This window comes from Anser cygnoides, chromosome Z (genome assembly GCF_040182565.1).
Source record: "Anser cygnoides isolate HZ-2024a breed goose chromosome Z, Taihu_goose_T2T_genome, whole genome shotgun sequence".
In the NCBI taxonomy this organism is placed as follows: domain Eukaryota; kingdom Metazoa; phylum Chordata; class Aves; order Anseriformes; family Anatidae; genus Anser; species Anser cygnoides.
In genome coordinates, this window is record NC_089912.1 from 64,468,550 (window position 1) to 64,489,533 (window position 20,984).

General features: G+C 62.4%; 3 protein-coding genes and 1 long non-coding RNA gene across 4 annotated transcripts; 3 read left to right on the forward strand and 1 right to left on the reverse strand.

The window, feature by feature from the left end:
* Positions 1–61: 61 nt before the first annotated feature.
* GBA2 (glucosylceramidase beta 2) lies at positions 62–11,546 on the forward strand. Its single transcript, XM_066988751.1, has 17 exons — positions 62–280; positions 1,939–2,030; positions 2,312–2,427; positions 2,572–2,790; positions 3,643–3,882; positions 4,192–4,294; positions 5,706–5,859; positions 5,948–6,073; positions 6,177–6,361; positions 6,540–6,644; positions 7,108–7,215; positions 7,518–7,669; positions 7,787–7,893; positions 8,019–8,161; positions 8,246–8,361; positions 10,451–10,642; positions 10,723–11,546. The coding sequence occupies exons 1-17, from the start codon at positions 105–107 to the stop codon at positions 11,032–11,034; spliced, it is 2,646 nt and encodes an 881-aa protein (XP_066844852.1). The 5' UTR covers positions 62–104; the 3' UTR covers positions 11,035–11,546.
* A 662-nt stretch (positions 11,547–12,208) lies between these two features.
* On the forward strand, positions 12,209–13,948 carry LOC106036308 (avidin-like). The gene is made up of 4 exons (XM_066988761.1): positions 12,209–12,303; positions 12,478–12,691; positions 13,601–13,721; positions 13,789–13,948. The coding sequence occupies exons 1-4, from the start codon at positions 12,232–12,234 to the stop codon at positions 13,820–13,822; spliced, it is 441 nt and encodes a 146-aa protein (XP_066844862.1). The 5' UTR covers positions 12,209–12,231; the 3' UTR covers positions 13,823–13,948.
* LOC106036395 (uncharacterized) lies at positions 13,597–20,839 on the reverse strand. The gene is made up of 3 exons (XR_010827909.1): positions 20,595–20,839; positions 18,392–18,640; positions 13,597–15,657 (listed from the first exon to the last, which is right to left on the reverse strand). It is a non-coding gene; the product is annotated as an uncharacterized lncRNA (long non-coding RNA).
* On the forward strand, positions 16,531–19,823 carry LOC106036394 (avidin-like). Its single transcript, XM_048052298.2, has 4 exons — positions 16,531–16,880; positions 16,977–17,178; positions 18,408–18,528; positions 18,616–19,823. Exons 1-4 carry the CDS (start codon positions 16,809–16,811, stop codon positions 18,659–18,661), a joined length of 441 nt encoding a protein of 146 aa, XP_047908255.1. The 5' UTR covers positions 16,531–16,808; the 3' UTR covers positions 18,662–19,823.
* Positions 20,840–20,984: the final 145 nt, after the last annotated feature.

Here is a 20,984-nt window from a genome sequence, read left to right on the forward strand (position 1 = left end):
AAAGAGAGAGGGGGGCGTGGCTATGGGACCGGGGGGCGTGGCCAAGGGGGGGCGTGGCGCGCCGGTGAAGAGGGCGCGCCGGGAGCGCGGCGGGCGGCGGGGCCATGGCGGACGCGGGGCCGCTGATGCGGGGCTACCAGGGGGCGGCGCGGGGCCGCGGCGTGGCGGCGGCCGGCTGGCGGCTCTGCCTGGCGCACCGCTTCCCGCAGCCGCGCCGGCCCTACGGAGCCGGGGACGTGCCGCTCCGCGACGTCCTGCGGCACGTCGGCATGGCGCTGCGGTAACGGCGGCGGCGGGGGGTGGGGGGGGGGAACCGGGGGTGGGGAGACCCGGGGTGTGGGGGGGGGGGGGGGGGAGGACCCGGGGAGGGGACGGGGTGCGAGTCGCGGAGCCGGGTGGTACATCGGTGTCCTCGCGATGTGGTGCTCGGAGTGCTGGGGCGGAGGTAGGGGGGGGGTGATGCTGCGTGCTGGGGGCACCGGGAGGCGCTGGGAGCACTGGGAGGCACTGGTCTGCCCCCCCCCCCTCCACTCACCCCATCACCCCGGAGTGCCGTGCCCGCCCCGGTACCCGTTCCGCGCCGTTCGGTGTTTTCTTTCCTCGCCGTCACCGTTTGTCTCTTGTTTTTCCACGCTCGGCCTTGCTCCCGGCCTCCCCCGGAGGCTCCGGGCGGAGGCCGCCCCTCGGCTCGCCCGTCCCCTTCCCCAGCTCGGTGGGGACGCGCCGGCGGCGGCTCCTCGGGCAGATCCGGGGGAAAGGGATTGGGGTTCAAAGGGCTCGCTCGGCAGCACGAAGCTCCGCGTCAGCCGCCGGCACCAAGGACGCGGCCAAGGCTGCCTCCACCGGTCCCTTCGTGCCGCCAGCCGGGAGGATGGGGCCGATTAGATCCTGGGTGCTGCTGCACAGACTGGGGGTTCAGGCTGCGGGTTCGAGCTGCTGAAACCTCGCGTGTTGGCGCGGCCTCGCCTGGTGTGGGTGTCAAATAAACGGAGACCCCTGCCTCTTGCACAGAGGGGCCGCGCTGCGGGGTGCCCTCGAAGGCTGTCGTGGCACCTGGAAAGCTCCTGCACCATCCCAGGGTGGCCGTGCGGTACCGTAAGGGGACACCCCAGGCCTTTGGAGGATGCGAAGTGGGGTGCTGACCCCCCTGGGGTGGGAGCTGGTGCCCCCAGGCTGCCCCTGCGCAGCCCTGCGGGGCTCGGTGCCCCCGCGCGCACCGGGATGTGCTGGCGGCACAGGGCGCCGGGGCGGGCTGGGCGCTGCCTGGACGGGTTTTAATTCCACAGCCTGCATGGAAAGCAATGCCCTGTGGACCCGGCGTGGCTCGTCGTGCTGCAGAGCAGGACGGATTTCTCCTGCTTGTAAAATCCCCGTCCTCCCCGCTACGTGCTGCTGGGAGATCTGCTGCAGGGGGACCCGGGTTCCCGTCACCCCCCTCCTAAGGGTCCGGGTGCCCCTGGGCAGCAGCAGCAGCTCCGGGTGGGCTCCTTCCCTCCCCGAGCCAGAAACCCCCCATGGAGCAGCTGGGTGAAGGCACGTTCCCTCGGGGGAGCGCGCTGCCAAACCGGGGCTGCCGAGAGAGGAGCAGCGGCAGCAGATGCAGCCGCAGATAGCAGCAGCGGGCCGGGCCGGTTCTCCTGGTGCCTCCGACCTCCGCCAGCAAAGCTGGCCTTAGCCTCCCAAACCAGGGAGCAGGCTGTCGTCGTCCCCAGATTTGCTGGAAAGCCTTTCCCCGTTGCTGTCCCTGTTGGGCGTTGTGCTGCGTGGCTGTGTAGCTGTCCTGTCTGGTTGCACAGGGCCTGGCGCGTTCAGCTCAGCAGCAAGCACCAGTGTGGGAGCACAGCCCGGTCATCCAGGGCCGGATCCTCAGCAAGGAGATCTCCGGCGGGCACCGCCTGGCTCAGCCGTGCATCACCCTTCCTCCTGGTTTCCTTGCAGGTATTTCAGGTGGTGGTACAAGAAAACCTGCATAGAGAAGAAATCTGCCTTCATCGACCTCATGTGTGCCGTCCCTCTACAGCAGATCTACGGTGAGCTCGGGTTTGGGCGCAGGGTGCTGTGGGAGGCGAGGGCAGCATCCACCCCGCTGGCGAGGGGACCCTGCGGGCACCTCCCTGAGCCTGTAGGGGAAACAGGAGGGGGGCAGCAGGGGCTTGGCAGGGTTAATTTGGGGAGCAGGCACCTGTGTGGGGAGCGAGGTGGGTGCTGCTGGGTGGGAAGGGGGCTGCGTGGGGCAGCCAAGGCATGAAGGGGGTCGAGGGGGTGGTGAGGTGGCCGGTAAGAGGGGAGCACTGATCCCTGTCCCCCCCAGGCTGCCCGCTGGGCGGGATCGGCGGCGGCACCATCACACGTGGCTGGCGGGGCGAGTTCTGCCGCTGGCAGCTGAACCCCGGGAAATACCACTACGGGACGGTCATTGCCGACCAGGTAGGGCTCCGTGGCTCCTGCTCCCCAAAACACCGAGCTCGGGGAGCAGAGCCAGCACGGGGCTGCACCCTGCGCCCAGCCCGTGCCACCGAGACCCCCGCAGCGGGGCTCATCTTGCCCCCCATGTGCTCCTTTCCTCCCCAGTTCACGGTGTGCCTGCGTCGCAAGGGGCAGACGGTTTACCAGCAGGTCCTGTCCGTGGAGAAACCCAGCACGCTGCAGGGCTGGAACTGGGGATACTGCGGGCACTACGCCTTCTACCACGCGCTGTACCCCCGCGCCTGGACGGTCTACGAGCTGCCGGGGCAAAACGTGGTGCTCACGTGCCGACAGGTCTCTCCGGTCATCCCCCATGACTACAAGGTGAGGCAGGCCCCGAGCATCGCTCTGTGCCCTGACATGCTGCTGTGGTTATGTCCTTGTCCTGGGAGGAGCATGGGGACGAGGTGGTTTCTTCGTGGTGACGGTCCCAGTGCTCCCGGAGAGATGCAGAGATGCTGCCGAGGCACTGCTTGAAGTCAGCCAGGCTTTCCTCCTTGTTAATTCTCTTTCCTAGCCTGGACTTTTCTGTCCCGATATCCCGACCCTGGTGCCAGCTGCTGGCAGGGTTTCTTACATCCTAGACCGGTGCTGCCAACCCCTGGTTGTCCCTTTCAGCTCCGGCTGCTCCTTTCCCTTCTCTGCGCTTTCACACCGTGTCCTGCTTATTCCCTGCCCTGGCTTTTTCTGGGTGACAATCCCAGCTCCTGCCCACCCCGAGGGGCAGGCCCTGCCGCCCGCAGGCTCCGCAGCAAGGCGTGAGGACACCCGCAGCCCTCACGTGCGGGTCAGCCGGGCTGGGTGCGCTCGCTCAGCTGCTCCTGAGCACGACAGCTGCCTTCTGCCTGACGTCCCCAAGGGAAGGGCTGCTTATTAGCTGGGGTTTCCCAGCTGGGCTTTCCCAATGCTTTTCCCATCTCCACTGCTCATCCACAGCCCCAGGCGAGGGTGGGAAGCTGCCGACAGCCCTGACCTTGCTCTTACCCCGACGGGGCACAGGAGGCTGGCAGCAGGCGCCAGCCCGCGCTGAGGCACCCGCCTGAGCCTGCAGCACCGCTCTGCGCGCTGCCTGCAGTCTGGATTTGGGCACCAAATGCTCCCCACGTCCCCTCAGCTCGGCAGTCCTGAGCACTGCGAGCCCTACATGTGTGGCATTGTGTCCCCCCCCCTCCCCAGGACTCCAGCCTGCCGGTGGCCGTGTTCATCTGGGAGGTGGAGAACGGCAACGAGGAGCCCGTGGAGGTCTCCATCATGTTCAGCATGCAGAACGGCATGGGCGCGAAGGAGGACAAGAGCGGGGGGCACTGGAACGAGCCCTTCGCCCTGCAGGAGGGCGGCGAGCGGGTGGCCGGCGTCCTGCTGCACCACTGCACCCCCACGAACCCCTTCACGCTTGCTGTGGCTGCCCGGGAGAAGGTGAGGGCTGGCAGCAGGGCCGGGGCTGTGCCGCGGGCAGGGCTGCTCATGGCGGCCCTGGGCTGGGGACAGCCCTGGAGCTGGGTGTGCTCTGCGGGGTTTTGCAGTAAGAGAAGCTGTGGGTGAAGCTCACGGGTCTCCAGGAGAGCAGGCTTGGAGGTGGCACAGGTGGGGAGCAAGTTCAGGGCTGTAGGATTGCTGGTGGGTTGTTGCTGCCAAAAGTACAGCTCAGGGGGTGGGGGGGGATCCGATCGCATCGCCTGCTCCTTTGGGGTGGGAGCTGTTCCCTGATGCTCTGCTCATCCCCAGGCTGGCACGGTCGTCACCCACCTCACCGCGTTTGATCCCGCGGGGTCGGGCAGGGATGTGTGGCAAGACCTCCTGCAGGACGGCAAGCTGGAGTCCCCCACCGGTGAGTGCTGCGTCGTGGGGGTCTGGGGCGGGGGGGCTACAGGGTGCCAGCCATGCCGAGCTCAGCAAGGGTGGGTTTCCCTTCTCCTGGGGCCCTGTCATGGCCATGGGATGCGTGGTGTCTGCAGGAAGTGCCCCCAGGAGTGGAGGGAGAATCAGTCCCCGTGGAAGGGTCCTTCCTGTCCCTTTGTAGGGTGCAGGGAAGAGCACAGAGGTGCCTTTGAGGCTGCCAGCTGCCCCGCGGGGCTACTGAGCTGTGGCTCCAGCCCTGCTCTCCGTGATGCTGGGGCTTGTTCCCGGCTCCAGAATTAAGGAACTTAAGTAGGGTTTAGTCCATATCCAAACTCCCTGCTCTCTGTCGTGCTGACCTTGTGGCTCCCCACGAGCTGCTTGCACCGTTTCAGGGCTGTTCTCGGACTGCATTAATTGCACGTCCCAATGTCCCGTCCACCTGAGGTTTGTGTGCCCGGCCGCCTTCCTCGAGTTCACGCCGCCAGACCCGCCAGCTGAGCCGGTTCCCATTTGCTTAGGGAGCGCTTAGAAGCTCCTGAGTCTCGGAGCCGGCACAGTGTGCTGCCCTCTTGTTGCTGCGAGGGTTTCCTGAAGGTCTCTGGTATTTCCTCGTTGCTTCTGCGTCATCCTCAGCTGCCTGCTCGCTCCCGCAGCAGGCTGATGGAGCGGGGCAGCACCTCGCAGCCCGTGCTGGTAACCTGCTGCCGCCACCAAGGCTGGCCTGCAAACGAGATAACGCTGACGGATCTGCAGTGCTGGCACCGTGCCTCTGCAGGATTTCGTGAAGCTTGAGTTATGTCATCATTTGCATAAATATTTCTGGAAAGCTGTCTGCTACCTGCCGTCTGCAAGGGCACGCGGAGCTACCGGGATGCGGTCTTCCTTCGTGCACGCTCGGTGTTATCGTCGGCAGGATCTGTGCTTCTGTGAAAATTGTTGCCTTAATGAGTTTACCTGCTACACATGTCAGGACCAGCATATAATTACCTGCTCGCCTGAGGGTGCTTCTTAAATAAGGGCACAGTTCAAGCACCCTTCGGAGAGCTGGAGGCGATGGCTGTCACCACAAAGTGCCGGTGCCTGGGCTGGCAGCCACGCGGTCCCGGTGACGGGGTGTGCCAGCCATTCCACGCGTGCCTGCTGGTTTTCCTGCCTCATTTTTTCCTCTGCTTCCATGACTTTTTTTTTAACCCCCTCCACCCACAGCAGGTATTTTTGCCCTGGTTGCAAAAAAGCAGTTACTCACGTGCGCTTAATGCCATCTCCAGAACGCCGTGGATGTACCCTGCGGGGTGCAGGGTGCTGGGGCATGCCCCAAAAGCCTTGTTCCCCTGGGGCTCTGTAGGCTTCCCTAGACACTCGTGGACTTTTTTTTTTTTTTAACCTAATTTTCCTGGCAGGTAGAAGCAGGGCGACAGCAAAGGGGGAGGTGACGGCAGCCGCCGTGTGTGCCACCTGCACGGTGCCCGCACGGGGCCACCAGACGCTGGAGCTGGCCCTGGCGTGGGACATGCCCCGCGTCCACTTTGGCTCGAAGGAGAAGCTGCACCTCAGGTGGGTGGCCTGGGGACAGCTGCTGGGGTGGCCGGACTCCCTGGGGTGTCCCCTGGGCTGAGCCCTGACCCCAAGGTGCTCTCGGCAGGCGGTACACGCGCTTCTTCGGCAGCGACGGAGACGCGGCTCCCGCCCTGTCGCGCTACGCCCTGGCGCACTACGAGGAGTGGGAGAGGAAGATCGACGCGTGGCAGAAGCCAGTCCTGGAGAACAGGTGGGACGGATGGGGACGGTGACCCCGGAGGGGACAGCAGGGGGCCACAGAGGCTGATTTATTTATTTATTTATTTATTTCCCCCCTCTCTCTGCCCCCGCAGCCAGCTGCCCTCCTGGTACAAGTCGGCGCTGTTCAACGAGCTGTACTTCATGACGGACGGGGGCACCGTCTGGCTGGAGCTGCCCCACGACTGCCTCCCCCAGGAGCTGCAGGGGCCGGGGGTGGCCAGCCTGTCGCACCTCCTCCCCGTCCTGCGGGAGTACGGAAGGTTTGCTTATTTAGAAGGTAACTCCTAGGGACACGACGGATGGTCCCAACTGCACCCTCCCCATCGCTTTCCCTGGGCGGTTTTAGCAGCCCCCATGGGACGAAGCCCTGCGTGGCACGGGGAGGGGGGGGCCTGCCTTTCCTGACGTCTCCGTGGCACGTCTCCCCTCCCTCACTGCCTCTCCGGTGCTTGCAGGGCAGGAGTACCGCATGTACAACACCTACGACGTCCACTTCTACGCCTCCTTCGCCCTCGTCATGCTGTGGCCCAAGCTGCAGATCAGCCTGCAGTACGACATCGGTGAGTCGCCCAGGAGCAGGCGGAGGGTTTGGGATGGCTTCTGCTGGTGCTGCAGAGCCAGCATCCCCCTGCAGCCCCTGTACTTGAGCCCTTGGATTTGCAAACCCCCCGTGCCATGCCCTGTTGGTGCCCCTTGGCATCTCCGTCTAGCACTGGGATGTGTTCTTGCTGTGCTGGGGCAGTCCCTGATCCCAACAGGTCTCCTCGTGCCCCTCCAGGAGAAGCGTGGGGCTGTTTCAGACCCTGATGCTCTAGATGGGCTTGGAGGCTGCTCTCTACCAGCAGGGAGCTGAGCCCTGTGCTGGGGACTGAGCCCCCTGGGTTTCCCTCCCCACCCTGGCTGATGCCACTGCCTTGCTTACAGCCACATGGGGTCCTCAGGCTTGGTTTCGTCGCACGGGGTGGGGACCACGGGGCTCGCTGCAGTGTCTGCTACCTTGCTAACACCCCGTGCCCTTTCCAGCCGTCACGGTGATAAACGAGGACGTGGAGCCCCGGCAGTACCTGATGAGCGGCCAGACAGCCCAGGTGAAGCTGAAAAACGTGGTGCCCCACGACATCGGGGACCCAGGTGAGGGGTGCAGCACGTCCCTTTCTCCGTAAGAGATAGAAGTGATAAGAGGCTTGGGTGATAAGAGGCTTGGGTGATAAGAGGCTTGGGTGGCCCTGGAGGTGCAGGATGGGGATGGCAGCGTGTGCTCTGCATGGAGCCCGTGCAAGGGAGACGTAGGGATGGTGAGCGGCAGCAGGAGGGCCGCAGCGGGTGCGATACCTTGCTTCAGTGCTGCTTGGCGGTGGCTCTTTTGGGACCTGGCTCTGAGCGGGGCCAGCAGCTGCTCGCTGCCCTGCTGCATCCGCTCCGTCCCTGCGCAGACGACGAGCCCTGGCAGCACGTCAACGCCTACCTGATGCACGACACGGCCAACTGGAAGGACCTGAACCTGAAGTTCGTGCTGCAGGTGTATCGCGACTACTACCTGACGCACGACGCGCCGTACCTGCGGGACATGTGGCCGGTCTGCCAGGTACGGGGGGACGGCCTGCCCCTCGAGTGGTAGGGGTGACACGGCACCTCCTGGCTTTCCGCGGGAGATGGGAGACATCCCGAGAGGGGCTGTGCGACCTTCCCCTGCCTCCCGCAGGCCGTGATGGAGTCGGAGCTGAGGTTTGACACGGATAACGACGGGCTGATCGAGAACGGGGGCTTTGCTGACCAGACGTACGACGCGTGGGTGGTGAACGGAGCCAGGTGAGGAGGAGGGCGGGTGATGGAGAGCAGGCCCTGGGGAGCGCAGGCGCTGGGGACGCGCTCCCCATCCCTCCTGGGAGCTCCGTGCGTCGTTGCTAATGCTGCTGTCCTTCTCGCTCCGGCAGTGCCTACTGCGGCGGGCTGTGGCTGGCGGCCGTCCGGATGATGTGCAAGATGGCAGAGGTGCTGGGGGACGAGGAGACCCAGCAGAAGTACAGCGGCATCCTGCAGAAGGGCAAGGAGGCCTTCGAGAGGATGCTGTGGAACGGTGCGCGCTCGCCGGTGGGAAACCACGCCGGGAGGGGTGCTGGGGGCCTGCTACTGATTTACCCATTTTTCTGCTTTGTTCCAGGGAAATACTACAACTACGACAGCAGCGGGAGCGACACGTCCAGCAGCATCATGTCGGACCAGTGTGCGGGGCAGTGGTTCCTGGGGGCTTGTGGCCTGGACCAGGGGGAGCTGGAGGTGAGGGGGGGACAGGGGAGGCTTTGCTTGCAGCAGGGTGAGCGCCTGCTGTGGGTTTGGGGGGGCTCCCGCACCTCCTGTGCACGGGGCAGCACTGGGGCGGAGGTTGTCTGAGGCAAATCAGTGCGATAATGAGTGCTTAGGAACAGGCTGTGTGACAGGAGCCTGCGGCCTCCTCCAAGCCTGGCACACTGCTAGCCAGGTCCCGCTGGGCTCTGTTCTCAGCAAAATGGTATTTGTTTTTAAAAAAAAAAAAAAAAAACGGAGAAAACACGCGTTTCCACATGCTGTGCGCTGCCTGGTATGAAGTCCTAAATGAGTGTCGGAGGAGACGAAGGCTGATTCGGGGCCCGACGGGCCGCAGCTGTTTGGTTGCGAGGGAAGAATTGGCTGAAGACAGCTCACGTGCAACAAGGGGCAGTGAGAGCAGCGGCGGTAAGGTAGCGCCGGGGACGCAGCGGGGCGGCAGAGAGCCCTGCTACGGGTTATTTCCGAGCAGCAGAGAAGTGACGGACCCGCTGCTGGAGAGCAGAGCTGTGCGGTGGTGATGGAAGCAAAGCGCAGCCCTGCGGGTGCCTGAGGGCCCTGGGTCGCTTCTGCTGGTGCTGAGAGGTTGCCCCAAGCGCCCTCCCCTGCGAGCGGCCTGCGCTAAGCGCTGCGGGATTTGGGGAACTGCCCTCCTGCAGTTACTCCAGCCCTGTGCCGCAGTGCTCCAGCAGCACTTTTGGATGCAGAAAACGTGGCACGGTCCAAAATCTCACCTCTTGTTTTTGTTGACGTCGGATTTTGTTGCTTAAGGTGTCGTTCTCTGCTGTCTGGTGAGCTTTGAGCTTGCTGAAGGCTGCACTGGTGAACTTCTGTTTACTACGGTCATCCAGTTTTTTGTTTGTTTTTTTTTTTTTTTTGTTTTTTGTTTTTTGTTTTTTTTTTGTTTTGTTTTGTTTTTTTGCACGTGTTTTGATCCCTTGCCCTGCTGGCAGCACTCCTGCTTGTAACGCGTTCCTGCTGTGTGTACAGGTCAGTAATGGAATGCAAAGTAAGAAAAATTGGTGACCTCAGCCCTGAAGAAACTCTGCCCCAAACCATCCCGCAGGAGAAGAGGCTTCCCGAACAATGCTTGTGCTTATCTTCAGATCCAGAGCCACGCCAGAAACATGACTGTATCGGGTGCTTGGCTTTAGCATAGACAAAAGGGACCCGCTGCCTTTCCCTGGATGAGTCCACAGAAGCCACCGCGTTGGCCTGCTCCGGGGCAGTGACCACCCCTGTGCCAACGCTCTTTGGTTTTCATCCCCAGCAAACCGTGGAAAAGCATTATTTACTTTCAGCTGCGTGCAGGGGCTCTTTGTCCTCATGCAACTGTCTCTGCTGTTTGGGCAGCTGGCCTCTTCATGCTCGGGTTATTCTCTTTTGGTTTGGTTTTGCAAGAGCTTACTCAGCTCTCCGACCTGTCGTGAGCTTTTGGCTGCAGTTTGTTGAATAACTTGTTTTTCCCCCCATCAGGTGGGGGTGCGGGGCAGGTTCTGCACTTCCTCCCCTGTTCTGCAGAAGCGGCTGTTTGTTTAGCGAGAGCCGCTGACCTTTCACAGGCCTTTAACTTTTACTAGGGGTAAAAGTTTCAAGCCTCTCGTGCCAGACCCAGCGAGCCACGGGACGTGCCGCGGTCCAACCTCAGCACCATGCTGTCCCAGCTCGTCTCAACCTTTGGCTGGGGCCGTGGTCCTGCATCGCTGCCTGATAGCGCAGCTGAAGGGATTGAAGTCCTCTTGAAATCAGTGAAAAGCGAGCCCTGATTTCTCTTCTTCCACTGAGCTGAATATAAATTTCCATGTCCGTAACTGGGAATTCAAACAGGGCAAGTCCGAGTGTGGCCAGCCTGTCACCAGCTTTGGCCGGTGGCTTTGGGGGTTTGTGGACCATGCATGCTGGAGGTGTCCCCTGCCTCCACCAGGAAGCAGGCACGAAGTTCTGCATCTCCCCTGAGCAGCTGCTTTTCTCAGGGGAAGCAAAAGGCTTTTTGCTGGCGTTCTCCATCCCGTTTCTTACGGAGAAGCTGCTCCCTGGCCACCAAGCCTCTCTCTCCATGCAGGTCTTCCCCAAGAGCCACGTTATCAGCGCCCTGCAGACCATCTTTGAGAAGAACGTCATGGGCTTCGCCGGCGGCACCATGGGGGCGGTGAACGGCATGAGGCCCGACGGCGTGCCCGACACCTCCAGCGTGCAGTCCAGCGAGGTGTGGATCGGCGTCGTCTACGCCTTGGCCGCCACCATGATCCAGGAGGTGAGGGGAGGTGCCGCGGGTGGAGGTGGCTGGGGTCCTCTCCAGGCGGTGCAGATGCTGATGGTTTCCTCTTCCCCCAGGGGATGGTGCAGGAGGGCTTTCACACAGCCGAGGGCTGCTACCGCACGGTGTGGGAGCAGCTGGGCATGGCCTTCCAGACCCCCGAAGCCTACTGTGAGAAGAAAGTCTACCGCTCGCTGGCTTACATGCGGCCCCTCAGCATCTGGAGCATGCAGCTGGCCCTGGAGAGCCGCGTTGGCCGGGCACCCTGTGCCCCCCCGGCCTCCTCCAGCCCTGTGCCTGGTGGCACCGAGCAAAGCATTGGGGATAGCCCGGGCCCGGTGGCCTCGGCTGGAAGGCAGGGACCTTGTCCTGTGCCTCCCTCTCTTTAAGGATGCTCAACTTGCCCTTTCCTTCCCTACCTCCTCAGCCCCTAAGCTACCTGCCTCTCCCCTTGGGGGGGCTCCCGGCCCCTCCTTCTGCACACGAGGGGGCCGGAGGCACGCGTTGCATCCCATCACCCCTGCGGCCGATGGGGAGGTGCTGCTGTGCCCTGTGCTGTCCCCTCCCCGGTGCTCCGGCAGCCTGCAGGACCCCCCCCCTGCACCCCTCGTGGCCAGGAGCAAGCGTGACCTCTCCTGCAGGCTGTGGCTGGTAGGGTACGGGGCCGGGTGCAGGATGCACCACCCGCACGTAGACACATGGATGCTGTAATGCGCGGCTCCCCGGGCTGACCCCCGCAGCTGGGGGGGGTCCGGCTGGAACAATCCCTGGGGGGCCGCTGACAATCCCAGCCCCGACAGCGCCTGGCCTGGTCTGGCACCGTGCCGTGAGCCGGGGCGGGCAGGGGAGCAGGTTTTAGAGGATGATTATTTTAAGTTCTTAATAAACTACTGTCCAGCTGTCTGTCTTGTGCTGCCTGGGGTGGGAGCAGAGGGGGGGGTCTTGCCCTGAAGGTTGGTGATGGGAACTAGAAGTGAACAAGAATGCACCAAAAGGTACCGAAATGCCACCAGGCCGCGTGGGAGGCTGCTGGGGCTGGCCCAGTGACCAACGTGTCACCAGCTCCTGGGTCTGAGGTACCGGGGACAATGTGGCTCCTGCAGTCACGCACTGACGGCACCAGCAACGACTGGAAAGCCACCAGGTGGGGCAGGGCAGGGGCACGGGGCCTGGGCAGCGACCCGCTGGGCACGGTGCTCTGCACCCCTGGCACCAGAGCGGGACACGGAGGCATGTGTGCCCCCCCCCCCCCCCCCCCGCAGGGCCACAATTATGTTTCCCCCTCCGTCCCTGCAGGGTTGGCACCAAATCTTCACCTTCCTGCACCCCTGGGCGTGAGGGTGGCCCCACGGGGTCCCAGGCTGGTGACGGTGCACTGGATCCCGTGACCCCTGCCCCGTGGCGTGGCGGCACCAGCAGTGGCACCCACGTCACGGCGTCCCCTGTGCCACCACAGGCGGTGGCCCGTCACCACCGGGTGACCCTTGGCGGGAGGCCCAGAGGCACCGCGCAGCCCCCGCCGCTATAAACGGGGCCGAGCGGGGCCGGAGCTGCGCAGGCAGAGCCCGGCACCGGCAGGCGCGGCCATGGGGAGCCTCTGCTGCTGCCTCCTGCTCGCCCTGGCCCTGCTCGGCCTCCGCCCCGCTGCCGCTGGGAAGGTGAGGGCTGCTGGGGGCCTGCCCGGCCGTGCCGTGCCGTGCTGAGCTGTGCTGAGCCGTGCCGTCATGGGGGGGTGAAGCACATCTGGCTCTGGGGTTGTGTGGTTTCGGGGTTGCGTGCTTGTGCCGTGCCGTGCCGTGCCACACCGCCCTGTGCTGTCCCCCGGTCCCCAGTGCGACCTGCAGGGCCTCTGGAGGAACGAGCTGGGCTCCAACATGACCCTCTTGGCCCTGGACATGGACGGGACCTTCTCCGGCTCCTACCACACCGCGGTGGCAGCCACCGACAAGCAGATCCTGGTGTCCCCTCTGCAAGGAGTCCTGCAGCCCCCCGGCACCAAGGGGCAGCAGCCCACCTTCGGCTTCACCGTGCAGTGGCAGTTTGCAGGTATGGCAGCGCTGGCATGGTCCTGTGAGAAAAATCTCAAATAATTTTCTTCAGACAGGATCTTCTGTGAGGCTATTTTATTCATGATTGCAATGGCGGGCGTCCTGCCAATTAGGAGTGCATTTTTGTAAACAAATCATAACCTTTTATTCCCTATTACCCAACACCTGATCACCTCCCCTGTTTCCTCATGCCTGAGTACTACAGGCTCACAAGCTACTCAACACTCTTCTATACCATATATGTACGATTTCTCTTTTTTTCAACCCTTTATTTTCCCCTTTCTTATGTATTGAGAACGTGTGATCTTTGTTTTACTGTTCTCACACTGCTCATCCTGTTTTTCTCAAGCTTCCACCTTATTTTGGAACAGTGAGGCCTTCTACTGTCCACTTATCTACTTAGCATTTCTCTTTGTTATGACTACACAATTATCTCGGAATACAGAAAATTAGCTCTCTACTGCAAAAACACAACTTTGTTTCTCACAGTCCCGGGGCAGCCAGCGAGCGCTGTTGCCCGTCTGTCTGTCTGTCTGTTGGGGGGTTTTCATAGGACTGTCTGTCTGCCCTGGCAAAGGGGAAGGTGGCCAGGGTGTTCGTCTGTTTGTCTGTGGGAAAGGGCAGGGGTGTCCGTCTGTCTGGGAGCCGCAGTAGTGGTGTCCATCTGTCTGCCCAGGGGAGGGATAAGGGGTGTCTGTCTGTCCATAGGAAAGGGCAGGGCTGGTGCCCGTCTATCTGTCCGGGTGATGGGGAAGACTTGCACCCTGGGCGCATGGCAGGGAGGTCCGTCTGTCTGCCCAGGACATCTCGCAGGGGCGTCTGTCTGTCGGAGGGAGGTGGCCCAGGCTGCCCCGCTCGGAGCCACCAGCGCTGAGCCCCCCTCCGCCCCCCGTTTCACCCAACGCAGACTCCACCACCGTCTTTGTGGGCCAGTGCTTTGTGGACCGCCGCGGGAAGGAGACGCTGGAGACCGCCTGGCTCCTGCGGGAAGGGGTCCCCTCCCGCAGGGACGTCTGGAAGGCCACCAGGTGAGCCCAGCCCTCGCTGCCACCCGGCAGCGCCCACTCCCACCCCACTGACACCGCTTCTCCGCAGGGTTGGCACCTCCGTCTTCACTCGTGTCAAGTGACTGGGACCCAGCCGCCTGCGCCCCGCGGTCCTGGGGCTCTCCGTTGTCCTGCTGCCCACCGGCTCCCTCCCAGCGCCTCCCAGCGACCCCGCACCACGAGCCAAATAAACCCTCCTGTGCTCAGCAGAGCTTTGCCCTGTGTGTCTCTGTTACTTCCCTGCAGCCGAGCTCGGTGGAGGAGGCAGGCAGGGGTCCATCCCCTTAACAGGGACAGGATGAGGCTGTGACACAGCCATCGAGGCGTTTATTCCCCTGGCAGCACCCAGGGCACACCTGGCCATGGGACAAGTGCCCTCCGTGCATGCCCGAGCAGTCCCTTCACTGAGTGCTGTCTGCCTCAGAGCACCCTAATGCCAGTGGGGACAAGGTCCCTGGTGCCAGCAGCCAGGGCGCTGCGCCCGCAGCCCGACGGACAGTGGGGACAGCAACTGGGTCAGTGGGCAGTGGGGGACGCACGCTTACAGTGACTGCCGGCTGCTGCAAGTGAAAAATTCACTCCTGCACGCTCCTTCCACTCCTATCCATGCGCAGCATTTGGTCCAAGGATCTGCTTCAAAGGAAGGCGAGAGTTAGGAAAAGGGGCCGCGGGCTGGCCGAGGCAGTTGCCACCCGCACTGCACACTGCAAACTGCTCCAGCACGGGTCCCCCACGGGCAGCAGCTCCCCCCAGACCCCCTGCTCCTGTGTGGTCTCCTCTCCACGGGCTACAGCTCCGGCCCAGAATCTGCTCCAGCAGGGGTCTTCCACAGGCCGCAGCCCCCGTCGGTGCAGGTCCACCTGCTCCACCGTGGTCTCCTTCACGGGCTGCAGCGCGGAACCCTGCTCCACCGTGGTACTCCATGAGCTGCAGGGGGACAGCCTGCTTCACCATGGGCCTCACCACAGGCCGCAGGGGACTTCTGCTCTGGCGCCTGGAGCACCTCTCCCCCTCCTCCATCACTGACCTTGGCGCCTGCAGGGCTGTTCCTCACTCCTCTCACTCTCCCAGCTGCTGTGAGGTGCAGATTTTTTATTTTTTTCCCCCTGTCTTAAATATGCTCTCACAGAGGCGCAAAACAACATCGCTTATTGGCTCGGCTCCGGTCAGCAGCGGGGCCCTTACCTAACATGGGGCAGCTTCTAGATCCTTCTCACAGAAGCCACCCCTATGGCCCCCTGCTACCAAAACCTTGCCACATAAACCCACTACTCGGAACCCCAAGTCCTCAGCACCCAACACCTCAGCACCCAACTTCTCAGCGCCCACCACTTCGGATGCCAGCGGGGCTCCGTGGGTGGCTGCAGCACCCCAGGGCCGGCCCTTTCCCGTGGCTCCCTATCAGCTGCACACCAAAACCAAGCTTTCCGGAAGGGTCAGCCTTGTCCCCAGCGTGGGGGCCGCTGTCCTCAATGCCATCAGGACGTCACCAACCACAGCGCGCCCGTGGGCTGTGCCAGATGGGTGAGCCAGCAAGGGCAGGCTCCCTTACCTTCTGGCCTCGTCCTCCATGCTGGAGCAGCACACGGGTATCATACTGGACCAGCACCACCCGCACTGCACACAACTACACATCCTTCCTGACCGAAATACGCACATGAAACCCAACATGAGCACATACCTCCTGGTTTCCCAGCCTGTTTCCTAGCCCTGTAGGCATACACCCTCCCTCCTACCCTGGCCCACAGCAGTTGGCCCAGCACCCCCCGCCCACGCACCCACACACATCCTTCAAGTCAGCAGATTACATCCTTGCAGCAAAGCAGAAAGGAAATCTACTGACAATGGGCGATGTTTTCATTCAGTCTAGTTGTTTCCTTTTCATGACCTTTCATGCGCTAACTCGTGAAAGGATTCCCTGAAAAAAAAAAAAACAAAAGAATTAGTAGTATTAATCAGTGTCTCAAAACTGAATCCGTCAGTGCCCAGCACCTCAGTGCCCAAAATCTCAGCACTCAGCTGCAGGCAGGTGAGGAAACCACTCCGGCCAGATTCCCCGCAGGTTGCTTCCTGCCTCCCGGAGCTGGAGTGCCATCAGGGTAATGTGATAAAGGCAGCCACAGCCTAGTGCTGAGGTGGGAGAGGAGCTTTCGAGCAGCAGGCGAGCCTCCCCTGCTCTCCTTCGCTGGCTTCTCAGGAGGGTCTTGCAAGAGCCTGAGCTGCCCCGTCCCCAGCAGCTGTACGGGTGGCAGGGGTGGTGGGGTTTCAGCTGGCCAACCTCCCCTGCTTCATCCTTGAAAATATCAAATTGCAATCTGGTGGAGGAGGAGGAGGTGTCTTGGTATAGAGCGTGTTCAATACGAATCAAAACATCTCAAGCAAGGTTCCTGTCGCATTGGTGAATGAACCTGATGCCTCTGGCTCTGCAGCAGCGGAGGGAAGGCAGTGGAGAACGTTACCTAAGCCCCTTCCTTGCGCTGACCCCCTTTCACTGCCAACTGCTGCCTGCCCCAACTGAAATCAGAAAACAAATCACGATTACCATGTATCTCCTGGTTTCCAACCTATTCCCCGGGCTTGCAAGCCCTTGCAGCAGCTCTGGTCCCAAGTTTGCTTTGCATGATGGAGCTGGGAAGGAGGAGCGGGCTGGGGCATTGATGCTGACGTCCCCGGGGGGGCTGGTATTGATGTTGCCGGGCACCCCCTGTGCAGCCTGGGCATGGCCCCAAGGCAGCCAAGGGGCAGCAGAAGGACGGGAGCATCCTCCCCAAAAAGAGTTTTCCCTGGCTGAGCCTCTGTGCTGCCAGCCTCCCCGCAAGGCTCTGGTTAAACACCAGCAAGGAGGGACAGTTTCAACATCGGATTTTGGGAATCTCTATCTGCAACCACATCTTGTAGGGGTGGGAATGGCCCATCCATGGTGGAACCACCCCGATTGTGCAACCAAGCCCTGGGCAGAGCTGACACACCCGCAGCCCCACGGCAATAAAAAGGCGAGGGAGCAGGCGGCGGGCAGAGCCGTGCAAGGAGCACAGCCCGGGCACGGCCGCCTGTCCGCCTGCTGCAGAGATGGTGCCGACGACCTCCCTCCTGCTGCTGCTCAGCCTGGCTCTGCTGGCCCCTGGCCTCTCTGTCGATCAGGTAAGGTGATGGGGATGGGGATGGGGATGGGCAGTGGGGCTGCTCCCCTGGGGGCTCCCCTGCCTCCTGCCCGGTGCTGAGCCCCCTCTACCCCAGTGCAAGCTGACCGGGAACTGGACCAACGACCTGGGCTCCAACATGACCATTGGGAATCTGAGCTCCAAAGGCGAGTTCACCGGCACCTACCACACGGCTGTGACAAGCACGACACAACAGATCAAACTGTCACCTCTGACAGGAATCCAGCACAACAACACCCAGCCCATTTTTGGCTTCACTGTCAACTGGACTTTTACAGGTTCTTCTCCTCTCCTTGCGGTGTCCCCAGTGCTCCCATCCACTCTCTGTGCTTTCTTCTTCTGCTCTGCCCTCCCCTGTGGTGTCCTGATGCTCTGCATCCCTGCCCTGTGCCAGCCTTGAGGCTCTCCTGCCCTTCACGCAGCATCCCCTAGGGCTCCCCACCTTAGATGTCCCCAGAGCTCCCCTATCCCCTCCCATGTCCCCATTGGTCCCCCATGCCTGCCCCACAGCTGCTTGGTTGGTGTCACCTCCTGGTCCCACGATGCAGAGGAGGGGTTGGAGATGAATTATAGAAACATGGAACGCTTTGGGTTGAAAAACACCCTAAAGACCACCTAATTCCACCCCCCCTGACACGGGCAGGAACACCTCCCACCAGCCCAGGCTGCCCAAAGCCCCATCCAGCCTGGCCTTGAGCACTGCCAGGGATGGGGCAGCCACAGCTTCTCTGGGCAGGCTGTGCCAGGGCCTCACCACCTCTGAGTGAGGAATTTCCTCCTAACACCTAATCTACATCTCTCCTCTCTTAGCTTAAAGCCATTCCCCCTTGTCCTATCACTCCACCCCCTGACAGAGTCCCTCCCCAGCTGTCCTGTAGGCCCCATTAGGCACTGGTAGGCTGTTGTAAGGTCTCCCCAGCCCCCTCAGCCCATCCCCACAGCAGAGGTGCTCCAGCCCTCTGAGCATCCTCGTGGCCTCTGGATCTGCTCCAACAGCTCCGTGTCCTCCTTGTGCTGGGGGCCCCAGAGCTGGGTGCAGGGCTCCAGGTGGGGTCCCACGAGAGCAGAGTACAGGGGGATGATCCCCTCCCTCCCATGCTGCCCACGCTGTGTTGGTGCAGCCCAGGACACGGCTGGCTTGCTGGGCTGCAGGCACACATTGCTGGCTGATGTCCAGCTTCTCCTCAACCACCACCCCCAGGCCCTTCTCCTCAGGGCTGCTCTCAGTGCATTCCCCACCCAGCCTGTATCTGCGCTCGGGACTGCGCGACCCAGCTGCAGCGCCTTGCCCTTGGCCTTGTTGAACTTCATGAGGCGCACAGAGGCCCACCCGTCCAGCCTGAAGCCCACTGCTGTCTGCTCATCTCCATGCAGCCCCTTTCCCCCCATCCCTCCCTGCCCATCTTCCCCAACACCACCGTCCCCAGAGGGCAGGGACAGCCCGAGCGAGCTGTCCCCAAGGAGCCACGGCCCCGGCCACGCTCCCCTCACCTGCCCTTCCCCGCAGATTCCAGCGCCGTCTTCACGGGCCAGTGCTTCGTGGACAAGGACGGCAAGGAGGTCCTGAAGACCATGTGGCTCCTGCGGTCAGACGCCAAAAGCATCAAAGACGACTGGAACGCCACCAGGTGAGCCCGGGGCAGAGGCACAGGGCCCGGGCAGCGGCGCAGTGGCCCCGTGCTGCCTGCCTGACGTCTCCTGCTCTGTCCCCACAGTGTCGGCACCAACGTCTTCACCCGCCTGCCAAACAAGATGGAGTGAGGGTGGCCCCGCGGGGATCCCAAGGCTGGTGACTGGCTTATAGAGGCCTTGTGGTACCTGAAGGCAACCTACAGGACAGCTGGGGAGGGACTCTGTGCCAGGGGGCGGAGTGATAGGACAAGGGGGAATGGCTTAAAGCTAAAAGAGGGTAGGTGTAGATCAGATTTTAGGGAGAAATTCTTTACTCAGAGGGTGGTGAGGCCCTGGCACAGGCTGCCCAGAGAAGCTGTGGCTGCCCCATCCCTGGCAGTGCTCAAGGCCAGGCTGGATGGGGCTGTGGGCAGCCTGGGCTGGTGGGAGGGGTCCCTGCCCTTGGCAGGGGGCTGCAACTGGGAGGTCTGTAAGGTCTCTTCCAACCCAAAACACTCTGTGACTCTGTGATTGTATGACAATACCTGGGCACGGACGATGCCCCTGCCTCTCCTCACAATAAAGCTTTACTGCAAACACCTCTGGCTCCTGTCACCTCCTGTCCCTTTGGGCTATGTGTGAGCCCTGGCTCCCATGTCCCCCCCGTGGCATCCCACTGCCGCTCCCATCACCCGTCCCTAGGCCCTGACGCCCACCCCGTGGCGCGGTGGCACCAGCAGTGGCACCCACGTCACGGCGTCCCCTGTGCCACCACAGGCGGTGGCCCGTCACCACCGGGTGACCCTTGGCGGGAGGCCCAGAGGCACCGCGCAGCCCCCGCCGCTATAAACGGGGCCGAGCGGGGCCGGAGCTGCGCAGGCAGAGCCCGGCACCGGCAGGCGCGGCCATGGGGAGCCTCCGCTGCTGCCTCCTGCTCGCCCTGGCCCTGCTCGGCCTCCGCCCCGCTGCCGCCGGGAAGGTGAGGGCTGCTGGGGGCCTGCCCGGCCGTGCCGTGCCGTGCTGAGCTGTGCTGAGCCGTGCCGTCATGGGGGGTGAAGCACATCTGGCTCTGGGGTTGTGTGGTCTCGGGGTTGCGTGCTTTCGCTGTGCCTCTCGCTTGATCCTACCAAACTGTTCACCTGTGTCTCAGTACCCAGCTTTTCTAGCGCCCGACACCTCAGCGCCCAGCACTTCACCACCCAAAACCTCAGCACCCAACTCCTCAGCACCCAACTTCTCAGCACCCACCACTTCGGATGCCAGCGGGGCTCCGTGGGTGGCTGCAGCACCCCAGGGCCGGCCCTTTCCCGTGGCTCCCTATCAGCTGCACACCAAAACCAAGCTTTTCGGAAGGGTCAGCCTTGTCCCCAGTGTGGGGGCCGCTGTCCTCAATGCCATCAGGACGTCACCAACCACAGCGTGCCCGTGGGCTGTGCCAGATGGGTGAGCCAGCAAGGGCAGGCTCCCTTACCTTCTGGCCTCATCCTCCATGCTGGAGCAGCACACGGGTATCATATTGGACCGGCACCACCCGCACTGCACACAACTACACATCCTTCCTGACCGAAATACGCACATGAAACCCAAAATGAGCACATACCTCCTGGTTCCCCAGCCTGTTTCCTAGCCCTGTAGGCACACCTGATGCCCAGCGTCTGAGCACCCAGGTTCTCAGTACTCAAAGTCTCAGCACTAAATATCTCAATACCCAACACCTCAACACCCAACATCTCAACATCCAATATCCCAGTACCCAGTATCTCAACGCCCAACAGCCCAGCACACATCTCAGTGCCTTACATCTCAGTACCCAACATCTCAACACCCAAATTCTCAACATGCAACATCCCAATGCCCAGCATCTCGGCACCCGACATCTCAGCACCTCAGGACATGGATATCCAATATCTCAGCACCCAAATTCTCGGCATCCAACAGCTCAGCACTCAGCATCTCAGCACCCAATTTCTCACTGCCCAGCATCTCAGCACCCAACATCTCACTACCCAGTGGCTCTGTGCCCAATGTCTCCACCCAGTGTTAGTTCTCCCAAGTGGATGAAGCCAGGGAGCTCCCATCTCACCAGGCAATTGAAGGCTGCTTGGTCCTGCTCCTCTGCTGCTCCCCTTGGCTCAGCCCTTTCTGCAGCCTTGCCAAGCGCAGACTGTCATCCTGGGAGGACGGAGGAGTCCTTGAGCCAGGTCCCCAGCCCTGCAGAGCACCACTCATCCTTGGTGGGGGCCATACCCCAGGACTGTGACCAGCATCGCTTCCCGCTGGGGTGCACAGACTTTAATATCTTGGTGTCTTCCAGAAGATCCCTTCTGCACGTACCGGAGGGATTAATTTGGGGTTGTGGCCGCAGCCCCATCTCCCAGCCCCATCTCCCAGCAAAGCCGCACGCTCCAGCGGAGATGGCTCAGGACCAGCGGCAGGAGCTGACGCCACACAGCTGGCGGCGGCAGGGGAAGGC